Source organism: Fulmarus glacialis, unplaced genomic scaffold (assembly GCF_000690835.1).
Source record: "Fulmarus glacialis isolate BGI_N327 unplaced genomic scaffold, ASM69083v1 scaffold33477, whole genome shotgun sequence".
NCBI classification, from domain to species: domain Eukaryota; kingdom Metazoa; phylum Chordata; class Aves; order Procellariiformes; family Procellariidae; genus Fulmarus; species Fulmarus glacialis.
In genome coordinates this window covers 307-24363 of record NW_009224377.1, presented here as the reverse complement: position 1 = coordinate 24363, position 24057 = coordinate 307, and the positions used below count along the sequence as shown (strand labels likewise).

Sequence of the window (24057 nt, the reverse complement as noted above, 5' to 3'; positions counted from 1 at the left end):
AGCTAGAAGAGGAATCACAGAAGGAAGAAATTCCCAGAGCTGTCATATTGGTCTAAGTAGATATATAAATGGACATCCTCTGAAGCTTAGCTATTTGCCAAAACCGTATCAGGACATGAAATCATAATTGTAGTTCTGGCTTTAGATTAATTACTCATACCATGCTTACTGCTTACACAAAGGCTACAAAAATATGAGAAATGCTACAAAACAAAGGTGATATAGAACCCTGATCAGATAAAGAAGGTAAGAAATCAGTGCCATATCATGCCTAAGTAAGAGCCTTCCATAACCCTGGGATAGAAACTCTGTAGCCAGACAGGTGCTATAACAAATCAGTCTGTTTGTACAGAATGAAAATAAATTTGAGCAATAACACAGCTGACAAAGTAGTGGTAAAAATAATTTCTTCAAAAGCAAGATCAGGTGCACAACATGTGTGCTGTAAAGCAACGTATGAACACACAACCAATATGACAACAGTAATGCTTAAACGTGACATTTATGGATGGTCTCAAAAGACAAGTCAGCGTAATTCTCAGATTGCTGTACAACTGGACAAAGATGACGCCAAAAACATGATAATAAATAAAGCAGCTTTGCAGTTTGGTTTTGGGTTTTTGGGGGGTTTTTTTGGAGGTAGAAATAAATTGAGAGGAAATTGCAGTGAAGTAACTGAAGAATCAGGAGCAGAAGGAAGAAAAATAGACTCAAGCTGAGCACAGCAGTCACCAGGAGTTTCTTCTAGGCTTCACAGCAGAGAACAACTGTGAGGAGTGACACGAAATAGAGTAATTGCTACGCATGCATTTTTCAGACAGTTTTGCCCAAGAAGAAAAGGAGAGCAGTGAGCACTAGAAACACTGATGGAACTAAGTGGTGGTCTTACTCATTCTAAATATGAGGATTGAGACAAGAAGAATATGCATTGTAGATCTTGAAAAGCCAAGAGAAAAGATACTGCACAGATGATCAGGTGAAAAAGGGAAAAACAACTGAGAGGTTACTCTGGTAGCAAAACATCTGACAGACCCATTGTGGTTATATTGTAGGAATTAAAGGCAGGATAGGGGAAAACTGATTATGTCAAAATGTGTAAGGACTTGGTGAGAATTTAAGTGATACAGAAAGAGGAGATCAAAAACTTTGTTGCTATACACAAAGCAGCACAAGAATGTGTTTACTGCTTGGATGAAAGCCGAGCCAAAAGTAACATTAAGAATTTAAGACAACCAGGAAGATAATAGTGTCCAAGCTGCTAAAAATGGTTTGAGGTGTGGAGAGACAAAAAGATCACAAGTTTCACTTTAACCGTCTTGGATTTTAATTGACAGTTGCCTCCTGTGATGTGACAGCCCAAGGAAACGGGGAGCTGGATTTGCTAACTCAGAAAGGCTCTTCTAGTTCTGCGTCTCCCAAAGACATCAAAACACAAACAAATATGGGCTACAGCAGATGGAAAAAAGTGCAGACCGGGAAAGCGGAGTTCTCACTATTAAGGGTGAGGAAAGTACCTTCAGACTTCTAAAAAAAAAATTTGTAATAGGTTACAGAAGCAGAAAGCAGATAAAGCAGGGAGCGTTGAAGATCCCCACAGAAACTCTGACATTAAAAACAAAGACTGCTGACTGAGCAATACCATCAACATATCATTTGTAGTACTAAAAGATCTCACAGAAATAGATCAATCAAGATAAAACTTCTAAAAGAAGCTTAAGGTAAATGCTATCAGATACAGTTGCACTGAGCATGGGAACGATTATAAAGGCTAGCCACATCACTATGTTATTTGAAAAATGAATTTTCTTTGCTCTGATCTGTGTTCACATTCAGCCAGACAAATTTGCAATTAAACTGGCCAGACATTTCACAATACCATGAAGTTTGCATTCTGCTGAGTCTATCAGAATGGATAGGCAAGCCAAAAGGCCTGCATTTTTGCTAAAATCCATGTCTTTCAGGCACCTCTGAAGATACCTACCTAGCACATCCACAAGTATAGTGCACACAGGCAGTAAGATCTAATCATCTAGGCATAACGGTCAATTCTTTAAAACTATTAACTGAGCCAAAGACACCATTGATTAACTATCAAAATCCATTCTTTATCTCCCTTCTCTTTTTCTTTTTCAGTTCATGTCATTCTCAAAGAAAACAAACCAAAAGACCACCAATTCTCTATTCTTAGGAGAGCCAGTGAGCCACAGAGCTGGGGGAAGAGTATCAGTGGTAAAGATTTAAGCACCTTTGTTTCTTTCAAAGACTAATTACAAATTATGCAAAAACAAATATTATAAAGACTTAATTTTGTTTTTATCACAATTCAAAGTTGCCTGTGTCTTTAGTATTGAGATACATTTTAAACAACTTTTTTTCTACCTATTTGCTTGCCATGAAGGTAAGTATCTTGTGAACCTTTAAAATGCTGAAATTGTGTTGCACCTGAAGACACAAAATGAACATGAGACAACTGGCTAACTTAAAAACATTGCTTGGGTTCAACCAGGGAGTCAAACTCTGGTTCAAATATACTGGCCAAAGACAGTATGAGCGTTTCATTCTCCTGACTTGTTCTAAAAAGGAGGCATTGCAAAAGTATGTTGATAGCAAAAAGGAAGCCCAAGGAAACAGCCAGTGCAAATCCCCAAGAAAAGCACAAGATCATTCTGAAAGGGTTTCAGTGATGCATGTGTTTTTTACTCCAGCCTTGATTAACAGAAATGATCAAATGACTGAAAGCAGCAATAAAGGGGCAAAACATTCAGGCTGGAACAGGAAAAAAGGCTACAGACTATTTAAAGAAATCAGATGTTTTGCAACGGATAGGACTTGCTAAAGTTAACCCTTCCAGTAATTTAAGAAAATCTGCAAGACAATCTTTGTTGTCAGAGATTCCCTTTGAGTACCCATGGAGAACAGGTGAAGTCCCATAAAACTGAAAGTGGGCGAAACGATGCCCATCTTAAGAGGCGGAGGAGAAGGAGGAGGAGGAGGAGGAGGAGAGTAGAAGCCAGGAAATTAAACAGTAGCCAGCCCAACTTTAATTTCAAGAAACAACAAGTTACACTGAGAACATATGGTAGCATCCAGCATCAAGCGTGCAGACACCAATACCAAAGCAGAACAAACTTGCTTAGCTTTTCTCTGCGTCAGAGTAGCAGGTCTTGCTGATAGAGCAGAATTGTGATATATCTAAGACATACTACAGCCTACATAACATTCTTCTAAGCAAACTGGGCAAAATACAGATTTGATAAAATAATTTCAAGGTACATGTGGAACTGATGCAAACTACAAGATACTTTTCTCCTTCCTTGCCAAACAGGAAAAAACCCACAGTGATTTAAAAAAAAAGGCAAGAAAAAGAAAAGATAAGATTTCATCAAAAGCACCAAACTTATCTGAACAATAACCAAATCAACTGTAGCAGGTACAGCAGTACAGGTTAACCAGCATTCCATGCAGAGACCTTACAGCGGGTCTTATCTATTCAGTTTCTTTAGTCTTAGTCTAACTCCCTCATACTGTCATAGGAAAAGAACTGAGTTTTCTAATGCTACATATGATTGGCATACACAACTAGCAATTATTTATAAAAGCTGCTTTGCTATGAAGGCCTGAAAATATCAGGATACACAAGTGTTAAAGTAGGCTTATGACTGCTTTACCTGTTTAAGGGTTGCTAATAACAGTAGTATGAGCTATAGTACGTGCTTTGGGAAGTATCTTTACGCGATATCTATCTTTGAATTAAATTTCATCTGGAACGCGTTTTTACAATAGATAGGCATGTATTAGCAAATAACAGGTATCAAGTAAGTGTAAACATGATATTGTTGATTTCAACATGAAATTGTTGGGTATTTTACTTTAGCATTTAATTGTTTATTCCCAAGAAGAAATTCTTTAATGAATAGGAAGAAAAAAATAAATAAATCTGTGTAAGAAACAAGCCTCTCCTTTAATCTCTTCCTCCAAAAAATGTCTTCTGTAACAAGAGAACATTTTCATTTCAATAGTTTGGCTGAACCCAGTGGCAAACCTCTGTTAAGCCTTCCACCTTAGTGGGAAGAAGAGACTATAAACTGATTGCCTTAATCAGAAGTATAAACTACCTAAGCTAATTATCTAAGTCAAAAGTTTGACATGCAATTTGCAAGAGAGACATTTTTAAGAGGCCTGATTCATCGTGGGCTTAGAAACATGTATTTATTTCAGTTATCCAACAGAACTTATGACCAAAATAACCGATTATCTGCCATTTATGGTGGAGATAGTTGACAGTTAATTATAATCATCCACTTTCACTACCTTTAAACAAAAACCAGTAAACCCCACAACTTGTCCCCAGCACACAAAGTTCTGCAGATCACAGTAATAACCAATAATCTTTCAAAACTAAGCTTCTCCTGACCTAATACTTTTTGCATAAGACTCTAGTTTTAGAATTGTTTTGATTTAATATACATACACAATAGGAACAATTTTAGTTTTGATTCTGCTATGAGCAAATGGCAATACCTCTAAATGCTACTGAAGAAATCCTGATTTTAAAGAAATAAGTGGTGTTTGAAAGGCACAGAAAAAATCAGACTATCTGAAAAGGCAGTCGAACAGTTTACAGCAGCTCTGACATACTGACACTGTTACCAGGAACTTGATGTGCGCTGATGGAGAAGGAAAAGCAGACTGACCCCAGTCGTTTACCTAAAACAGGATAGCTCTATCATCTGTTCATGAAACTGTAATTGATAGTTTCTGTAATGCCATGAGCATAGAGTACAAGAAAATAAACACAGATCAAAGAAAGCATAACCCTTTACTGTATTCAAAGGCTGTCTGAAAATAGCTCAACTAACTCCAAGTAGTTGCTTAATATACAAGAATTTTTTATTAGAAGAAATGTACTGAAAGCAACAAGTCAGTTTTTCTCCCTCCCCCTTAAACTTACACACCCCTAATAGTTCTTGAAACTTGATGCTGAAAATGACAGGTAAAGCCAATTTTAAAAGCACATTGCATTCAAGGGTAACAGTGCTTTTTGAATATGATGTAAATGTATTAAGGTTTAAAAATGGTACTTTTCAATACTCCTACTACATTTTAAGATGAAAGATTAGTATTTTCTTGCTAAGGAGCACAAAGCTTACAAAGCAGGTAATCTTGACTCAGCCCTTAGGAAACTATATAAAATGTAAACAATGTAAGCTACTACAGTGATCACCACTCAACACACTTTAAGAGAGCAGATCATTAAAAACCAAATAACAAACCATCTTGAGAAACCATACTATTAATTTTCTATTTATTTACAATCCTTTGCAGGCAAGTGATACCTTTACAGCGTTATGAAGTGCCATGCAAGGGATCCCCAAACTTGCCAACACTTACAATGCACGCACTTCACACCGGCCCCAGGGCTGAGTTGATCAGCATTGCCTTGCGGTAGGCATGAGGTTTCCGATTTCAAGTGTGTGGATCCTCCATGCTCTTTGTCACAAAACAAGCATGTCCCAAACCTCCGTTGGGTCAGTCCCACTGACTTCAGAAACAGACTTAATAAAATTTGAGTAGAAACGTCTGGGATCTTTGCATTCCATTTATTTCTTAGTGTTCAAAGTTAAATGGCAGACTTTTTGCATAAAAAATTACCGAAAGTTACCAAGTTTATTTACTATCTTGTCTAACCTAACACAACAAGGCCTCTATCAGGAATCACTGTGTGCTGATAGACTACTGAGAAAATGAGTCATTAACTATGCTTTAAAGAGTAAATATCAAATGAGCCTCCGCAGAAAAGCACGCCCATTGCCACACCCTTGGGAACCTGAACCACTACCTTACAAAACATGTAAGCCAATCTGGTCTGGTCACACACATCTTTACTGCAGCATTTTTCTTATCCAAAGAAAGATTTTCAGAAGCTGCTGCTGCCAGTTCCCAGGTGCTCAGCTGCGACTCTGTGGACACCTGCACTCCTCTAGGACTAGGAATATGACCAAGTTTTGGGTGCCCAGCAAGAGGAGTCTGCAGTGACTAAAATGAGATGGCTCAGTGACTGCCCAAAGAAAGACAAAGCAATTGCCAAAACCCAGAAAATTTAGTCAAAGAAATAAGCTAGAAAACTTCAGTAAATCATTCCAGTCTACTTGGGTAATACAGTCAAACAAACAAACAGTTGTATGAAGAGCTCTAAATAAATAATGTGAGGAAGCAAAACAGCTGCAGAAGTCCTAGCATATTTTCGAAGTGCTTGTCATGTCAGAACTTTCTTTTGTATATGCAGGGTTCACTTCCCTTGACAAGCAATTCACACAACACTTTAAACCTTGTTATTTTGTATGTTGTACAAATCTTCTTCAAAGAGAGGAAGAAAAAACCCCACAGATTGGCTTTTCTTTTTTTTCCTTCAGGATTTTTTTTTTTTGAAGGAGCAGAAGACTAAGCAAGGATTGTAAAAGTTCCAGAAATTATCTTCAGCCAAACAAAACCTTACCAAGAATCACAGCTCACAGCTACCATTTCAGTGAGGAGCTTAGCTATGTCTTTTAGGAGCAGCATCCTGCGCTAGGCACTGCCATCTCAAGTAACAATTTCTACAACCTAGACTCTCCAGAGCTTGCCATTGGGATGCCAAACCAGGACATTAACAGCTTACATGTCCACACTAAGCAATGAGGACTGTGCTGTGACACTTTAAGTAAAACTGAATTATTTGTCTCCAGAACTGGGACAGCGTAACTGAACCGTACCATTCCACAGCATCAAAGGGTCAAAGCCAAAATGGGTTGGAAAGTCAGGCATAAAGAAAAAAATTGTTCCTCCCATTATTTCTTATCTTATTTGTACAGCTGAAAAATCTACATTTTCCATCTCTGCACCATCAATCTCTAACCTACTGTCTCTGCCAAAAGATACATACTTTATGGGAAAAGAGCCTAAAAGCTAAAGTAAAGACAGAATCTAAAATACATTAACCAATACTCCTTTATACCAGTGATTCCTTCCATCTACTTCTCTATACTTTGCATTGCAATGCTTATATATCGCAGTGATTTATTTTCTACTGCTGTACAGCACAGTAACTCTAACAGACTTCATTGTAAATCTCAGTTTTACTTGAGCAAGCCAGTTTGCAATGAAATATTTATGCGTATTCCATGGTTATTTGCTCCAAAAATCTCACTTTTGGAAGCAGCAGTATCACTCAAGGCAGTACACAGGACATTCACAAACAACATTTAGGCAGTACCACGACTAAGTTACATTTTGTGAAGATAAGGAAGCTACTTAGAGGCAGATAAAGCAAGGAATCAGAAGTAGAAATTTCCCTTCTGAATCACCAATTATCATAGATCACATCAATCTGATTGATGCCTTGTACCTACCTGGGGGCTTACTGGTCTCAGTGGACTAATACGAACATCATTACTGTTGCAAAAACACATTCCTGTTAGAAATGACAAACACAAGGACTGAATGTGTGTAGGTATCTCTATATATCCCACTCAGGGAAACTGTCAGTGAGGAGACATAGGCAGCTCAGAAACAGGCACGTGTTTGGCCTAATCAAAACCCCACCTTAGTGTTATACGCGAGGCTGAAACAATAGCGCTTCTTCCTCCTCATTCACTCTTCTCTTTCTGTGTTTTCCTTTTAATACATCCTGCTGTTATGAAACACAGCTGTTTCTGGAGGATCCAAATTATTAGCTTTGAAGCTGCTGCATAGCAGAAATCTGTAATGAAGCTATTTTGTACTAGCTGTGGAAAGGCCTGAATATGAAGTTCAGATACACATATGAAGTTCAGTACAACATAGCCAAACAAATTTTTGAAAGTCATATTGTTCTCTTACCTCTCAGAAATGAAACTGCAACCTAATCTACTTTAAAACAAATACTCAAAGCACTTGTATTTTTTATACTTTTGAGTTCGCCTGCAAGTATTTCCTTAAGGCAAAGACAAGTAGCTTGGGCACAGAAAGCTGGTTACTCAATCACGGTAAGCTCCCAGCACACTTCCACATAACTTACTATAAGAAAGCAAACAAAGACATTTTTGCTAATTGGTAGGCCCCTTTTATTTATTTTTTAACTAAACCTATTTCATTTATATATCAAAAGACATTTCAGACCATACTTAAACCAGTATCAATATTAGCAGCGCAGAGATTAACAAAAGCCATAGCTAGACAAAACCTCATTATTGGTATATTTGTAACAGCATATTTAAAGCAGTAGCGCCTAAAGAACATTGGCGCTATGTTCTTTAGGCTTAATCTTGTAAAGATGAAGCTTTATCTTAAAAGCTTAATCTTGTAAAGAGTTAAGTCCCTTCATCATTGACATTTTGATTACATCATACAAAACATCCAAATTAAAAAAACATCCGAATTACAAACTTGGGTTTGTATCATAAATATGAGGAGGAGGGGCACTTTTACTTCCAACTGAAGTAGTAAGGTTTGGTGGTTATTGTTTGGGGTTTTTTGTTTACTATAATGTTTATTATTATATCAGTGTAGGAGCAGCACACAGAGATTGAATAATATGTATCACAGCTGAGGTGTCACATTATTGCCCTGTGGTGAAGTTAACACAACTGAACACATGTTCATATCTCAGCTATTTCCTGTTCACAGTCTAAAACATTAATCTAAACTGCAGGTGGACTTGCTGCAAGTTTATAAAGTACAGTTGGCTTTGCTATGAAGTATTAGATTGTGAAACAGAGGAGAAGTGATTCAGCTATAGTTGAGTACTGCTTAGAGGGGAGAAGGACCTCCAGCAGAAGCAGGGGGTATGTGATGCATGAGGAGGGATACAGGGAAGAGGAGAGGAAGCACTTTAAATTGCTGCAGCCTTTTTGCTCAGTGGCCGCAAGCCAGAAACCCAACTCTCTGTCTCTCAGTGGTCCAACTGAAAACCAGGATAGTACTTCTCTCTAAAGTATGGTGAGTATACTATAAGTACACTATATATTAAAAGGACACACACTTCTTGCATTGTAATAATAGGGAAGTATAAACTTAGAATAGAGCAGCTCCATAAGGTCCTATTGGCAACGCCTCCAATCGACCTCCATACTCTTCATACAGAAGATGCTACAAAGATGCGAGAAAGAATGTTAGAGCAGCTTGGCTTTACTTTGCCAGAAGCGGAACCCGCCTTCTACTTTGCTTTTTCCTTCACAAGGAAGCTTAAAATTCAGCTGAATAATAGAAGTAGTATCCTAAAAGGTATCTGATGTAAATTAGATAGCACTAATTTAGTCCCAAACAGGAACTACAGAAAGTCTACAAAAAGCTGGAGGAGATGGCCTCTAAACCCTCCAACTATTCCTCTCTCTCCTGACAGTAAATATAGACTAAATAGGCCTTCATCCACTTGGTATCTCAAAAAAGGAATGGACAAAGTCCAAGAGGAAAGCTAGGAATGATCTAGTCTAAATTACTAAAGAGTCTTGACACATAACAGAGCTCAACCTTCACAGGCACTGGCAGATTAGAGGAACTATTCTGATCTACGTGCAATTCTGGCAGAGCCTTAGTCACAGGTTCAGAACTATCAGATTCAGAGTATATTTATGAAAATAAAATATTGAAAGATGCTGCCATCAGGAACTGAAATGCGACAGAAATGATAGTCTTTAATAAAGTTATCATTAATGGAAGACAATGCAAAAAACCAAAATTCCCAACAGGCCATGAGACTGAATGCCACAACACAAACATTAATATTTTCAGAAAGCAATTTACAATAATCTAAGTTAAGAGAGGAGAATTTTAAGAGCAGTCCAGAACTGTCCATACAATCATGAGAAATACCCATTTTATGACTCAGTAAAGAGTAGTCTCGACTTTCATAAACTCTTAAAAGTAAGCAAACAATAAAAATACCCAGAAGACTTTTTTTTCTTCATGAATCAAAAAGTGGAAAATTTCCATTTATAGCATAAGACCAGCATAAGTTCATAAGATATTAATAAACCTCATGGAATGAGGTAATGAGTAGTTAGCTAAGATTTCTTACTCCTTTCTAATCTTACCTGGAACATTAACTATTAATTTCAATTGACACTAACATTATCTGTAACAGCATTGTTAAATGACTGAGGGAAAAAAAGAAGTCCTGTTATTTTTCCAATTTACTCCTAGAAATGATTTTTTAAAAATTATTTTGACTGATAAAAAGAATTCAAGACTGTAAAGCACTGTCAGGAACTGTGACTACAGAGTAAGTTTAAAAAATTAATTCCATAACTTGCCATTTTTCCATCATCTTTAACTGATTTGTTTGCAAGATCTTTCTAGAATTAATTTTGCTTTTTGAATACACTGCCTTTGAGTTGACTATCAATATGACTAGCCTTTTTCTATTTTATAGAGGCCTCGAGTTATTAGTTGTCTTATGCTCCCTCTTCTGACTCTGTAAGAAATGGCCCCAAAACCCTTTAAGAAGCTTCTCTGAAAGAACAGTTTGGGATTTGATACAATACTTCAAAGAATTAAAAAGGCATAAAGTACAATTCTGTGGAGTGGCAAATCCTTGTGAAAGTCAGAGTAGAGCATCTGTCTTCTACTTTTTTCTACGGCAGAAGCCTTAGAAAATAAAATCCTTCCTGCAGCATCCATGGTATTAATTACTATACAAGTCATTTATGATACTCTTAGGAAATTTCTTCATAATGTTTCAAGGTGGAAAAAAAGAACTACAAGTTTTCATTGCTGCATAGTTCTTAGCAATATTTCTTTATCAACTCTGCTGCTCAGTCGAATCCACAAAATCTTCCTCAAGTCTCCTGTTTACCCTTTGTAATGTGATGTGAAGGACAGTAATCTACTACCAGTGTGACACAAGCACCGTATTAACTTTTCACATTTTGAAAACAACTCATGAAGTGGCCAATGGGATATAATCTATAAAATATATCAGGGGAAGTTCCCCACAGTTCAGAAATTACTTAAGGGAGGACTTAGTATACTATTTCTACTATCTCGTAAGGTGAATGGTCTTCAGGACAGCTTACTGTTTTGCCTTTTATTTACTTTTACTGAAGAAAAATGAGTCATCTATTGTGTTACTTTGGGTTTTTTTTATAAAATGTTTCATTTAATAAGGATGCTACTGGAATGTCTCTCTTTATTACATGAACTGTAACGCATTATAAGATTTAAATACATAATTTTGTTGTTACAGCTAGCAAAAGCTATTAAACTAGTTTTGTTGTATATTAGAAACAAGTGATTTCATACAATAATGGTATCTACATTATCATGACACGCCATGAAACTAAGCCTTTGTCATTACAGACACTGAAATCAGAAAGCCACGATGAAATACAATTCCTAAATTTCCTACACAGACCTCTATTCCACTAAGCATTAACGAAATCCAGGTACTTACCAGATCAATCAGACTCTCCTGGATTCTGTTCAGTGTGGTGCGTAATCTGCTACTACTGAGGCCCAGTCCTGTTGATTCAAACTGGGAGAAATACATTCTATTTAAGTTGGGAAAGGAAAACCCATTGGTTTAAACTTTACAGTGATACAACAAAACTTCAGTTTGTAAACACTAGCTACAATTTACTTACATTGAAGTTTTAGCACATAATCACAACTGTACAAAATGAAAAGAAAATCAACAGAAGTCACAGCACTCAACACTGCACTGGTGTGAAGAATGACCCTTCATGAAGATGACAGCTTACCATTCATACCAATAAACAAGCAGTATCCTTTATTGTTATAATACTGTATTTGGGTGCAGGACTCCAGATTTTCTCATTTGAGCGATGAGCCCAGAATGGTGCACCACGATGCCCCCACTGAGACTTGCATGCACACCACACCCCAGCCAAATGGTCTTGACTTCTCTCTCAAGCTATAAAATTTCTTGTAATGCCTTATTAAATATCTAACTTGCATATGTGAAATTATATCCATTGATCTTTATAAAACAGTCATTATTACTTAATGCTTATAAAGATCTACCTGAGAAATGTGCCATCTTCATGTTCATGGCTCAGAAGTATTATGGGGCAGATGTTCAGCTGGGATAAATCAATATAGCTACACTGATTTCCTGGTAAATGCAATGAATTATACTAGCTGAGGGTCTGATTTGACATGCATAATTAATGTAGCTACTCATCTTCTACTTCCAACTAAAAAAAACAAATAACAAACTAACACAATAAAGGAAGTGGAAAAGGGACAGCTAAGAAACACACATTTACGTCAAGAATCTGGAAGTATTTGAATACAGTTCTGGTATGTGATTCACACCAAAAGGCAATTTACTGAACAATATTTAGAGCACTGTTGTACACTGTATTATTAGACTTCCTTCCAATGCACTAAATCAGGGAAGGAAGTGTTCAAGTTCATGCCATCCCATCCGCTCGTTTTAAATACAAAAAGGTATAATTCAGGTCCCCATTTACCGCATCTAACTTAAGTTTCTCACTTAAGATGTCCATCAGCCCCAATCCTCCTACATATTCAATGAAAATTTACATCTGAGCTGAATTCCCACTGGAAGTACACTCTGCTGAAATCTAGAACCTGATTTAGGAGACATAAATCACTATCCTAGTGTCCACGTTTGATAAAAAGATGTGTTCACGCCTTTGTTTTTCCACAGGGGAAGCAAACTTTTTTACAAAAATAATTTGTATTTTTCTTCACATATTTACTGTAGAAATATCAGTTCTGAACTGCCTTTGATTTTGCAGGTGAAAAAGAAAATATCTTTCTTCCCTTTAAGAAACACATCCTTAATTCTCTTTTTTTCCTCCTTAACGTCATATAGTAGTTTTTCAAGACATGGCCGTAAGGACTGCAAATTCAAGAATGGCTATTCTCCCTGTTAAGGTAAGAACAAACAGAAAAAATACCCTGCTTAAAGGGAAAAACCATATATATTAAAAAATGTATTTGCAAGTTTCAGCCATTAAATTTCATTTTAAGAAATTTGCACTTGCACCATCAAAATTACACAATCTGTCACTAATTCTTTCTCTTTCTGCATTTCAATTACTAACGTTCAATAGCTATCAGTAACTTTCACTTACTTATTCTATAATCATAGATTTCTTTCTAAAAAATAGCAATTTCACATTTGAAACATATCTGAATGAAAAGGAATGTAAAAACAAACTTAAATTTCCATAAAACATTACATATCAAGAACGCCAGATTTATCAGGCAACCAGTTACAGCCTGAAGTCAGAATTGTGCATCCATATGTGTGAGGGGGAAAAACCACAACAAACAAACAAACAAAAAAACCCCCAAAAGATTGTTGCTCAGCATTTTTCCACAAGAACCTCGTGACTTCACACAGAACATGTCACTCATTGGTATAACTGCTTGGCTTCATGGAAGTTTTTGCTATTTCTATACGCAAATTGGTAGATATTTAAATTCCACAAATTGATGACCTAGTAAGGCTAGTAAGCAGAGTATTAGACAATTTACAGAATAATTTTACTCATCACCAATTCTACATAACCTCTTACAGTGTGTGTGTGGGGGAAGTGTTTTCTGTAAGAATGGCCATTGGTTTACAAATTATTATGTCTTCTCAAAAAAAATTAAAACTCACCTCAAATTTATTCTGCTAAGGAAAACTGTTCTGCGGCATGTTCATGAATGTCTTACACTTTAGTGAGAAGATATTAAATATAGGTAATTTCTTTTAATTTCATGTTAGGATGCTCCATAATTTGAGATAAGGATGAAAGGCAGCCTTAACTTGCACTCCACAAATTAAAAAGGTTTTGAAAGAGTAATTCTGGTTACAATGTTGTGCAACTTTTGGCAGTGAAGAAAGCCAAATACTGACTACATAGGATAATCATTCTAAAGAGGTCTGGAAAGAGCAATGACTTAGCATCATGACCGGACATAGAACTCAACATATATATTTTAAATCCTTTGTTTTCACTGAACTGGCAATGAACTCTGTACAGTTAGTCACTCTCCTTATGTGTGTACTAACTTACACATACAAATTAGCACAATATTCACAAAGAATTTCGACCACTTAAGGAAGTTGCATTACCAGCATACTTTTAAAAGTTCCATTTGATGCTATTTTGTAAATAAAAATAAAACAGAAACACTCTCAGTGGTCTAAATCACATACCATCACCCACCTTTACTTTCTAAAGGTTTATAAGCACTATGGGGAGTGAGGACATTTAAGCAGCATTACAAGAGGGTTTATTACATTCATAGACCCTTTGTAACCATTATGTTTCCCACGGAAAAATCACCTGTCTAAACAAAAATTAAGCATGCTACAAAAACATCACAATTTTACCACCCATCTGCTATAATGTTTACCTGCCTAGCACTGTGCTGTTCTCTGTTAGAAGTAAAGAGTGAGGAACTCAGTATGAGCTTTAAAAACACAGAACGGGAGGTGCAAAAAACCAAAAATAAATGTAAATCAATGTGAATACCAAAGCAGCTGACTAAGCCAATGGAAATCAATTATCTTAACAAAAAAAAAAACAACAAAAAAACCCCACCCATCTTCTAAACACAAACAAATTGCAAATACGTGTGTCCTGCCAAAGAGAACAGCTCAAAACCATTTACAACCGTATGTTGAGTCTGAAAATCCACTACAATTTGCCAACAGATGATGATGAATTTGGAACCCCACATCCTACTTGTGGAGTAATTTAGGGGCCAAGGGAGGAGAAAACTGTTTTTACACGCAGCTTTTCATAAATGCTTTAAGAAAATTCTGTTGAAAGTTGATCTATGTTATGTACAGACATTGCCAACAAGCATTTATTTCAACTACAAGATCACTCAAAAAAACTCTGTTTTCATTAATGAAGTTAGTTTGACAGAAGAATACTAGATCTGAAAAAGTGTATTTCAAACCTCTTAAACCTGAGTTACTACTTAACTTTCAAGGCCCCCATCTTCTCCTCCTTTTCTATTCTTAGTTAAGTTAGAGAAATACATACAGGAAAGTCAAATCAACTCATACTCTCTAGGCTCCAAACCACCACTCTCCTTCCACAGACTGCTCCTTTGCTCCCTACTTTTAAGTATTTCATGTTGCCTTTTCTCCCTGTCAAAATACTGCTGGAAAAAGAGTACAGAATCTATTCAAAATGTAATAGGATTCATGTCCCCGTGATAATGATGCTCCCAGTGCTTATTCCTCTTATTGCTGATCTAATCAGCCTTTTCTTACTCCTGCATCCAAATCCATTCTGTTGCCCCTAATTTTTCTGGGGATTACATATTAGGAAGTATTTTAAGTAAAGAGATCTCCTCTGTATTCTCATTCTGTGTGTACAGTGATACTTGGAAATGAATAATGTTTCTACCTACCGTGTCATTTCGGCCAAAAAACGTATAGACTGCATACAGATAGTAATCGAAGAGCTGGGACATGAAGTGGATCACATCAAATGCAATTGGTTTCAGAATATTCATCATCTGCATGTATTTCCCTTAAAAATTAAATACAGAAGATCAGTTTCCTCAGCATAAGTGCTACAAAGACCGTGCTGAGTTTGACAAACTCAACCCCAGCTTTTCAAAGTTTATTATTAGCATTGAATATTGATTAAGAACAATTTAGTAATATTTTAGAGATTGGGATGTTTAAAAACAAAGCTAAATATGATGACTAAGACACCACAAATACCTCAAGACTCTCCAAATGTGGATGTTAATCCATATTAAAACATCTTGAACTATTCTTGGCCTCTGGTACCAAATTTAAAATATACAACTTTCTGGATCCTCTCAAGTTTCAGCTTCATTTACCCAAAAAATAATAATCCCCTCAAGTAGTCTCTAGCAAATGATATATAGAGTCACTGAAGATTTTATGCATTAGTGTGTGTTCATATATGCATATATGGATATTTTTCAAGCAATAGAAAAGCACTGTATACAAATGATATGCCCAAGATTGGATTTCATCCAACAACTCTAGGAATAATGTGTTTTCACATCAGCAAGACAGCATTTCCTGCTCTCCTTCCTTTTTATCCTTGGGTAAGAAACCCAAACAGTTTTAAGATGCATGTTTGAAATGTTTCTAGAGGAACAGACTGACAGAAAAGGAGGATGCTGGGACCCTGACACATCCAGGGAGAAGAATAATTCCTTCTCGTCCTTCCTGTTCTCTGTTGTTGCCCATTTGACTTGGGAAAATAAACATTTTAAAAATTTAGCAAAACCTCAGGACCTTCATCTATTTGTTAGCTGAGTCAAACTTATCATATGGTTTGGACTCAGAAAGAAATTCTTCCCTACAGGTCTAGTTCACAGGGCCTATAGTTTTCAATTATTTTGTTTTCCAGCATAAGGCATGGCTCTTTTCATAGAGTCATACAATAAGTGTACTTCATGAAAACCCCAATATTGCAGATACCTCACATTTCCTGCTCAAAATGACACACTGCTTGCCCTATTAGCATCTTAAAAACATAAAGACTATATAATAAGCTTTGGGTTATTATAGTAACAGAAGCAATTTTTGAACCAAAACGTAAACGCAGTCCACCCAGCATGTAGGATATAGCAGATCATTCAACAAATTGTCATATTCCAGACATGTTTTGATGTGATGGGTTGGAAAAAACTACATGAGGGTGCTAAAATAATTTCTTTTTCCTGTAGTCAGCAACACTGTTTTTCAAGGTAATGTTGTGCCCACCAAAGTAATATACTAATCGACAAGAAACTGTTGTTTTATGCAGAGAAACTGAGTAACAAAAAAACAAAATTAGCTGTTAGTATCAGGGGGAGTTATTTGAATTTTTTTAAGCAATTACTTGTGTAGGTCAGTAAAGATAACATTAATTTGACAAATACATGATACAGATACATACCTGGTAAGATGATATAGCAGTATGGTAAGAATCAAGCAATAACCTGACATTGCTACTTTCCAGGTTTCTATCTAGCTTAGACCCCCTCCTTGAATACTGTGCATCTGTGTCCCAATTTGCTAACACATGCAAGCATATATTTTGTTATTTTTGGAGATTTGACACAGGTTGCAACACTTTAGATTTGGCAGTTTAGCCCAATTGTTAATTCTACGTTTAATTATCAATGTTTTGATCTACAGCATTATGAACAAACTGAAAAGTAGACTTCAAAAATTCTATTTGTCTTCCAAAAGGGAAATCAAATGCAGCTAATTCTAGCACAGCCCAAGGTGGAAATTTTCAGATGTTTGGGAAAGGATGGTACCCTAATCAAAGCAGCTGTCACCTCCATATGTGCTATCTGAATATTCTGTATTGCCACAGCCTGATTTTTTCCACTTACTCTGTGATAAACACATTCTTAAACTCGCCTGCAACCCCTACACTATATAAGGGTAATGTGTCACATTCTGGACAGTTACATTTCCAAATGTCTGGGCAGCTGGTATGAATATTCAAGGTAATCTCTCAGGCAGCATCCTATGCTTTTCCAAAGGGCTATTCACTACACACTGCCCAAGTATTGTCCCTATGAAAATCTTCTGATGCCAAGAACATTTCTCTATTACTACATCACTCAGCATCTTGACATAACAAGTGTTCCAAGAACATTTCCTCCTAGTTGCTCTCTCTAACAGGACGCCAACTTTTAACTTCTATACATTGTTACCTAGTTGCACTAAAGTTCCTATTTTGGGTGAAAAGGGATATATAAGAACATTTCCAAACAGCACGAACAGCCCAAACCCATGCCGTGCTAGAAACTTCCAGAAATACTTGAAAACACCACTTAGAGTTTCAATGACTGAAAGTAGCTTGACTTTCTAGAGGCTCTCCATTAATAGCTAAAACTGCTGAACATTTGCCAAGTTTCTTTTGAAGTACTATTTCCAACACTTCTTTTGTCCTTAAATACAGTAAGTAGAGAGTACTCTCTATCAGGCTAATCTATATAAAACTGATCACTAAAACCAAAAAGGTAAATAAATACACAACCTCCTGAATAATACATATTTGAGTTTTAGTATATCTATGGTCATTAGTAAAATCATTTTCTAGGGAGCTTCACAATTCCAAATACGCAGCTTCCTACAACATACATTAGGAGATAAAATGCCACTTCGAAGGAAAAAGTGAAAAGCCCATTGTGATTATATCATTTTGAAAGACTCTATGATTTAGGGTTTTTTAAGTCCTACGAGGTTCTATGCTATGTGACCAATCACTTGCTTTAGCTACAAGATTTCTGCTGTGAGATTTGTCATCACCATTACTACTTTCCTAAAAGTTTATGGGTTTTAGACCAAGAAAAATCTAAGAGTTTCTTCCCAAAAACCATTCACAACAAAAGCAAAAATGAGGAAAAAAAAAGGCATTAAAAACCCCCAACCTAAGAAATAGTTTAATGGGTATTTGTTAAGTCAGAATGATATTAACTAAAATAAGAAATCACCCAAGCAATATATAAAATGGCACAGTCATTAATTGTTGTTGTTGATGTATAGAACCTAGGTCGAAATATTCCATACAGATTTAACACAGGTTCATTCTTCCTTTACATTTTAAGTCACCACGCAATGGCTTGATAGGAAAAAAATAACCTTGCAAATTAATCTATGGTTACTTTATACTGGAAACAGAGAAATAATTCCCTGGCTTATAAACTTGAGGGAAAACCAGATAAATTGAACCGTTCACTTGAAATTCAAATTAAATGAGGTTATAGTAGCTCTCACTTCATTTATACATAGCAACTCATTTATGTAGTTTATATATATATTAAGCTACACTTTGGTTTATTCATCTAGCCTTCATACAAAGCATACAGCACACAGAAATAGTTCAAAATGCGCTATGGGCACTGTTATACCCATTCAGTGAGTACTATTACTTGCATAACATCCTCTCCTAAAAAGTGAGACAACAATTTCTGTTACTTGATTGGGCAATTTAAATCTGCATCTTCATCTCACTCCAAACTTCTGTTTTTATACGTAGTTTCCTTTATGATTTGTTTTTAACTGAGGTGAGGTTGCTGATCTAGATCTGCCAAAAGTCATGCTGATACAACATACAGGAGGCAGGAATATCACTGACAAAATATAGGAGGGACAAAAACTGCTTAAGTACTCACATTACTACTACCAAAACAAACATCTCTTAAAATAGAGCCTTATTTTCAAGGAATAGAACTTTAAAAGAATACAGGCTTTCTGTAGATAGGACATATCTATAGTGTCCCCTGTATTATGTTAGTCCCCTGCTTATTTTTTGAGGCACCACATTGCTGTTCTTGCATATGCAATTCACTTTGTCCAACTTTATCTAAAAACTAGACCCTTAATCCACACTGGTTGCCTAGATCTCCTGTGCAGAGGGCAAGCAGCTCCAGAAGAAAAGTGCTAAGATTTCTATGCGATGACATGCAGGCAGAGACATCCAGGACAGCCAACAAACTCTATCATCTTCTGGAGTTACCTACAGTTCTCCATTGATAATGAAAGGATCCTAGACAACCATCTCAGTTATACTCCTTGAAATTAGTGTTAAGTACCATGGCATTTCTTAGCCAAAAATCCAAGACGGTGTGGGACAAACTGGAGCCCTCCATGGCATTAGCAGAGACTGCTGTTGAAAGACAGGCATGCTCCACGGCATTTCTGACTGTAGGGGGATAATCCAGGGGACTGGATCAAACCTGAATCTCCTACAACCTAGCGTCACGCCCAGCCAAATCTGCCCAGTGACAACATGCTTATCTTCACGTTTTATAAGGATGATTCAAGAGACAAGAGGGGAGACAAGGGAAGAAAAACTAATAAATCAGATAGTCTGGCTAAATGGTGGTATCTTATTTGTTTCTTGTTTCTGTAGCCATTAACCCTCAGCAAAAGAAATGTGTCTGATGCCCCTGGGCATGCTGTCTGGAAGAAGTGAATGAAATATTTGTATGCTAAGGCCAAAAGTCATGACAAAAGATGAAGGCATTTTCAACTTCTGTGGCAGAGGTGTAATATGCAGTTTACGTCTAACAGAAACACGGTGCAAAAAAACCTGTTTCATTTATGATATGAAATGGTAGGTACTCCTCAAAAGATACAAATTAAGGTGAAAGTGAGGTGGGGTCATTGCATATTAGAAACTGCAAAGAAACTATAAGGAAGGAATGACTAGGACAAGGACAAAGGGGAAAAAACAGACCTATTCGCTCAGGAAGTTACATTAAGAGCTAGAAGTAAAACTAAATTTTCCAAAAATGGTTAAAATCGGGAGTTTTCCAATTACAGAAGACTAACACAAGCAAACCAAACAAGGGGGATGTGACGGGACAGAAATCGTAGACAAACAAGACAGCCCAAAAGCAAGAATGAATAGTTCGCCTTGGTTTTCACTGGGGACAATAATACTGACAGTGAGAAAAATGAGGAGAAGGGGAAGAGGGTGACTAATAGAACTGAACTGGCCACTTTCAGCCACACTGAGAATGAGCTGGAAAAGACCTTGAAACAGTTAAGCTACAGGAGCAAAGGAATCAGGACATAATAAAAAATGGCTGTGAAATCACCAGTCTGGTAATCAGTGTAATAACCTGCATGTGCAATAAGCACTCAAGGCATGGGTTGTACCACTACAATTGAAAAACAGCAAAAAAAACCCAACACACATTCAAGAAGAGGGAAAACAGTCATCCAAGCAACTATTGATCCACTGCTTTAATTTGTAGGATGCAGGACTTCAGATCAAGTTTGAAGAAAGTATGGAAGTGACAAAAGCAGAAAGACGAGGCAAAATTAAGATTTCATCAAAGTATTAATTTAACAATATTGCACAGTAAACAAGTGAAGCTAGAGTTTTTTAAATGACTAAGAATTTAATAAAAGAGAAGACAGAACGGAGTGTGTTGAAAAGGGAAGTATCTGGAAAAGCTACTAGTGGAGCTCCCAGCATCTGGCCTCTTCTTTAATATTTTCATTAATGACTCTGGCACAACAATTAGAGTGTGATAATGGAAAAAAATAAGGAGGCACCATCAAAACAGAAAAGGATTGACATAATGTACAGGAGGAACTGGAGGACCTTGATGACTGCTGTAATAAAAATTGGATGAAATTCAGTAGTACAAAATGTAAAGCCATGCATTTGGGGACCAATTAATTAAAAACATGCATCTTTCTACTATAAACTAGCAGCTCATCCCTTGGAAAAAAATGGGAAAGGACCTGCTGGCTGTACAAGCTCATTACAGATGGACTGAACTGCCAGTACAAGGAAGCTGTGAGAAATCCAAAGAGGTGCAAAAGGGAGGCAACTCGTGACCAGGATGCTGCAATACAAAAGTCACACAATGTGGTGAGATCTCATCCAAAGTATTGCACATGATTTTGATAAGTCTATAACAAGAGCAGAAAAAGAACTGGTAAGAAAGTAGGGGACTTAAGCTTCTGGCAGATAAATACAGAAGATACGAAAAAGCTTGGCACATTTAGTTTAGCAAATCAAAGACTGAGAAGAAAAAGGATTGCTTTCTGTAAAAACAGCAGGGCAGTATGCATCAAAAAACAAGATGATCTGTTAAACCTAAAAGTTTATTTTGGCATAAGCTCAAGTGAGCAGAAAATAGGTGGATAATTTTTTTAATTTTTTTTTCAACCATGAAGTTGATAAGGCTTCTGGAATAGAATTCGTACTAGATAGAGTGGTGGGAACAAAACCAAAGTATTCTTAAGCTGGAGCTCAAAACAAGCATATTTACAGGCAGTACTAAATGACATGTCTTCCTGTAGCAGGGGCTGCAGGAGGTGCCTTTTAAATTCCATGTTCCAAATAACGCTATTATTAGTCATTACAGAAACAATATAAAACACCCCCAAGGGCAGAAATATTGAAAATTAAAGGTAAAGGGGGAAAAAGTATATATATGAGCTTTGCAAATAATACTTAAGTTTGGTGTTATGGCCAGAATCCACAAATATAAAGACTCCTTATGTAAAATTGGAAAACTAGAATTACAGCTCCACCTACTCTTACACTGTGTTAGGGCAGGGGGGCAGGGGCAGAGGCTGGGGGAAGACCGAGCGGTTTGCATGAAAATGCCATGTGTGATTTCTAGATTCAATCCTAACTTTCCTTAGAGAAAAGCCTTATTCTAGAAGGTAGCAAACAAATCTCTCCAACCTACCTCACAGATCAATACCAGAAAAGTTATGACAGAATAATCTCAATTCTTATTTCAGGTCTATATTGTAGATGCTCCAAGAGGAAAAAGAAAATGCAAAAAAGGTTTAGAAAATTAATTTCTGATTTGTATGCTGCCCTCTAAGACAGCAAAATGTACTAACCAGGTGTCGGAGCTCTTTTAAAAACAGCTTACTCTGAAGTACCACAATCATTTCCAAGCACATAAACACTGAAGACAAACTTCATTAATATAACACGTACAGGATTCCTCTCTCTTCTGCCTAACCTGATAAATTTAGGTAGTTACTTCCCATTCTCTATAAATAAAATGAAAGTCAGTAGCAGAAGATTGGTATTGTACAATTATCTAGATAATCAAATGGAAGTCATGATCACAAAAAATCAATCCCATTACACCTAGAACTAGAAGGGAGTGTTTTCATAGAAAACTTTTGGCTAGGAAGGACCTCCAGAGGTCATCTAGTGCAACCTCCTGCTCAGAGCAGGTCTAAGGAGATGAGGTTGCTCAGGGGCTTGTCTAGTCATGTCTTGATCACCTCCAAGGACAGAGATTCCCTAGAGTCCCCAGGGATTACTAGGATGCATTCCAATTACTGAAATTACCAGTATGGGAGGACACTTTTCTTCTAGTTGTCTACCATGTAGAAAAAATAGTTATTCTGGGTGTGAGAATTTAAGTAATGAAAGGGCAAACCCCCCCCCAATCTTTAAGTTCTTACTTTTACAACTATACTACTTTAAAATGAAGCATTTAATCTACCAAGACACACTAGCAACATAAAACATTTATCTACTTCCTTTCTATCTCCACTGGTTTTACGTATGGAATATTTTAGACAAATAATCCACCATTATCAGTTAAAACCAATACATGCACGCAGATTAATTTTCAAAGTAAAAATAACTCACAAGATATAACCAAATTTGTCTATTTAATTAAAAAATATTTTGGTTTAGTGCTTTATTTCTATTTTATTAACATTTTCAAAGAGTGGAAATAGAACCCAGCTAGGTATATTTTTAAAAGCCTTAAAATTAATTTAACATTTGCTATAATCCATAGGCATTAAAATAAAAAACACATATAAAAAACTGCAATTGTTCTACATACCAACAAGCCTTATTACATTCAGCGTAGTGTTTGTTAGGATAGGTGCATTCACTTTATTGAGGTTATAATCTGATCTCTTTCTGCTCCTCAGAGTTTCTCGAGAAACACTTTCAAGGAAACAAAACAAGATACACCAAATGTGATCGCCTGTAATATTCAAGGACATACTAATAAAACTTTGTAGAAAAGAAATCTTCCCTCCCCCCTTCTTTCAAATGACAGTATTTCTTCCAGTGCAGTATTTTATTTATGCCAAAGCATAACTGGGTTAGCGTTCTAATATCTGAAGAGAAGAATGGCCTAATTAACATAAAATTGTGCTAGAGAAAGGAGTTTCTGAGTTGTAGTCCAAGGCTTGAGTTCTGCAGGCCTCTGTCTGGCCTCAGCAATCATTTTAACCACTCTGACTCAAGTTCATAGGTTATGAAGTAAAGAAAATGAAAACAAGGCAAGTCACAACAAAACAGGGCAGATTAGTAAGCTACAGCTGAAAATTACTATCTGGAAATGGAAACAATTTTCAGGAAGATGAAACTAAAAAGACATTAAATTTTTCATAAATTGTAGTCCCGCGAGAAACAAGGAGTTGGACTCGATGATCCTTATGAACCCCTTCCAACTCGAGATATTCTATGATTCTACAAAAGAAACCTTCTGCCAGCTGCCATACCTCAAAACGATATTATTCCAAAAATTCAGAATGCTTCAATTTTACAGCACAAAACTATAGACAGTGATTGTGGTTTGTTCCAGTTAAGTAAGTTT

The 24057-nt window shown here is 36.5% G+C and overlaps 1 protein-coding gene across 1 annotated transcript in view; it reads right to left on the bottom strand.

Moving 5' to 3' along the window:
- LOC104079934 (coiled-coil domain-containing protein 132-like) overlaps positions 1-23399 on the bottom strand; it is a gene marked incomplete at both ends in the record, with an annotated part of 28956 nt that extends 5557 nt beyond the window's left edge. Inside the window, 3 exons of the mRNA XM_009582133.1 lie at positions 11408-11488; positions 15367-15488; positions 23293-23399. Coding sequence (XP_009580428.1) covers positions 11408-11488; positions 15367-15488; positions 23293-23399 — 310 coding nt within the window. The remainder of the gene's footprint in view (positions 1-11407; positions 11489-15366; positions 15489-23292) is intronic.
- Between the last annotated feature and the right edge of the window lie 658 nt (positions 23400-24057).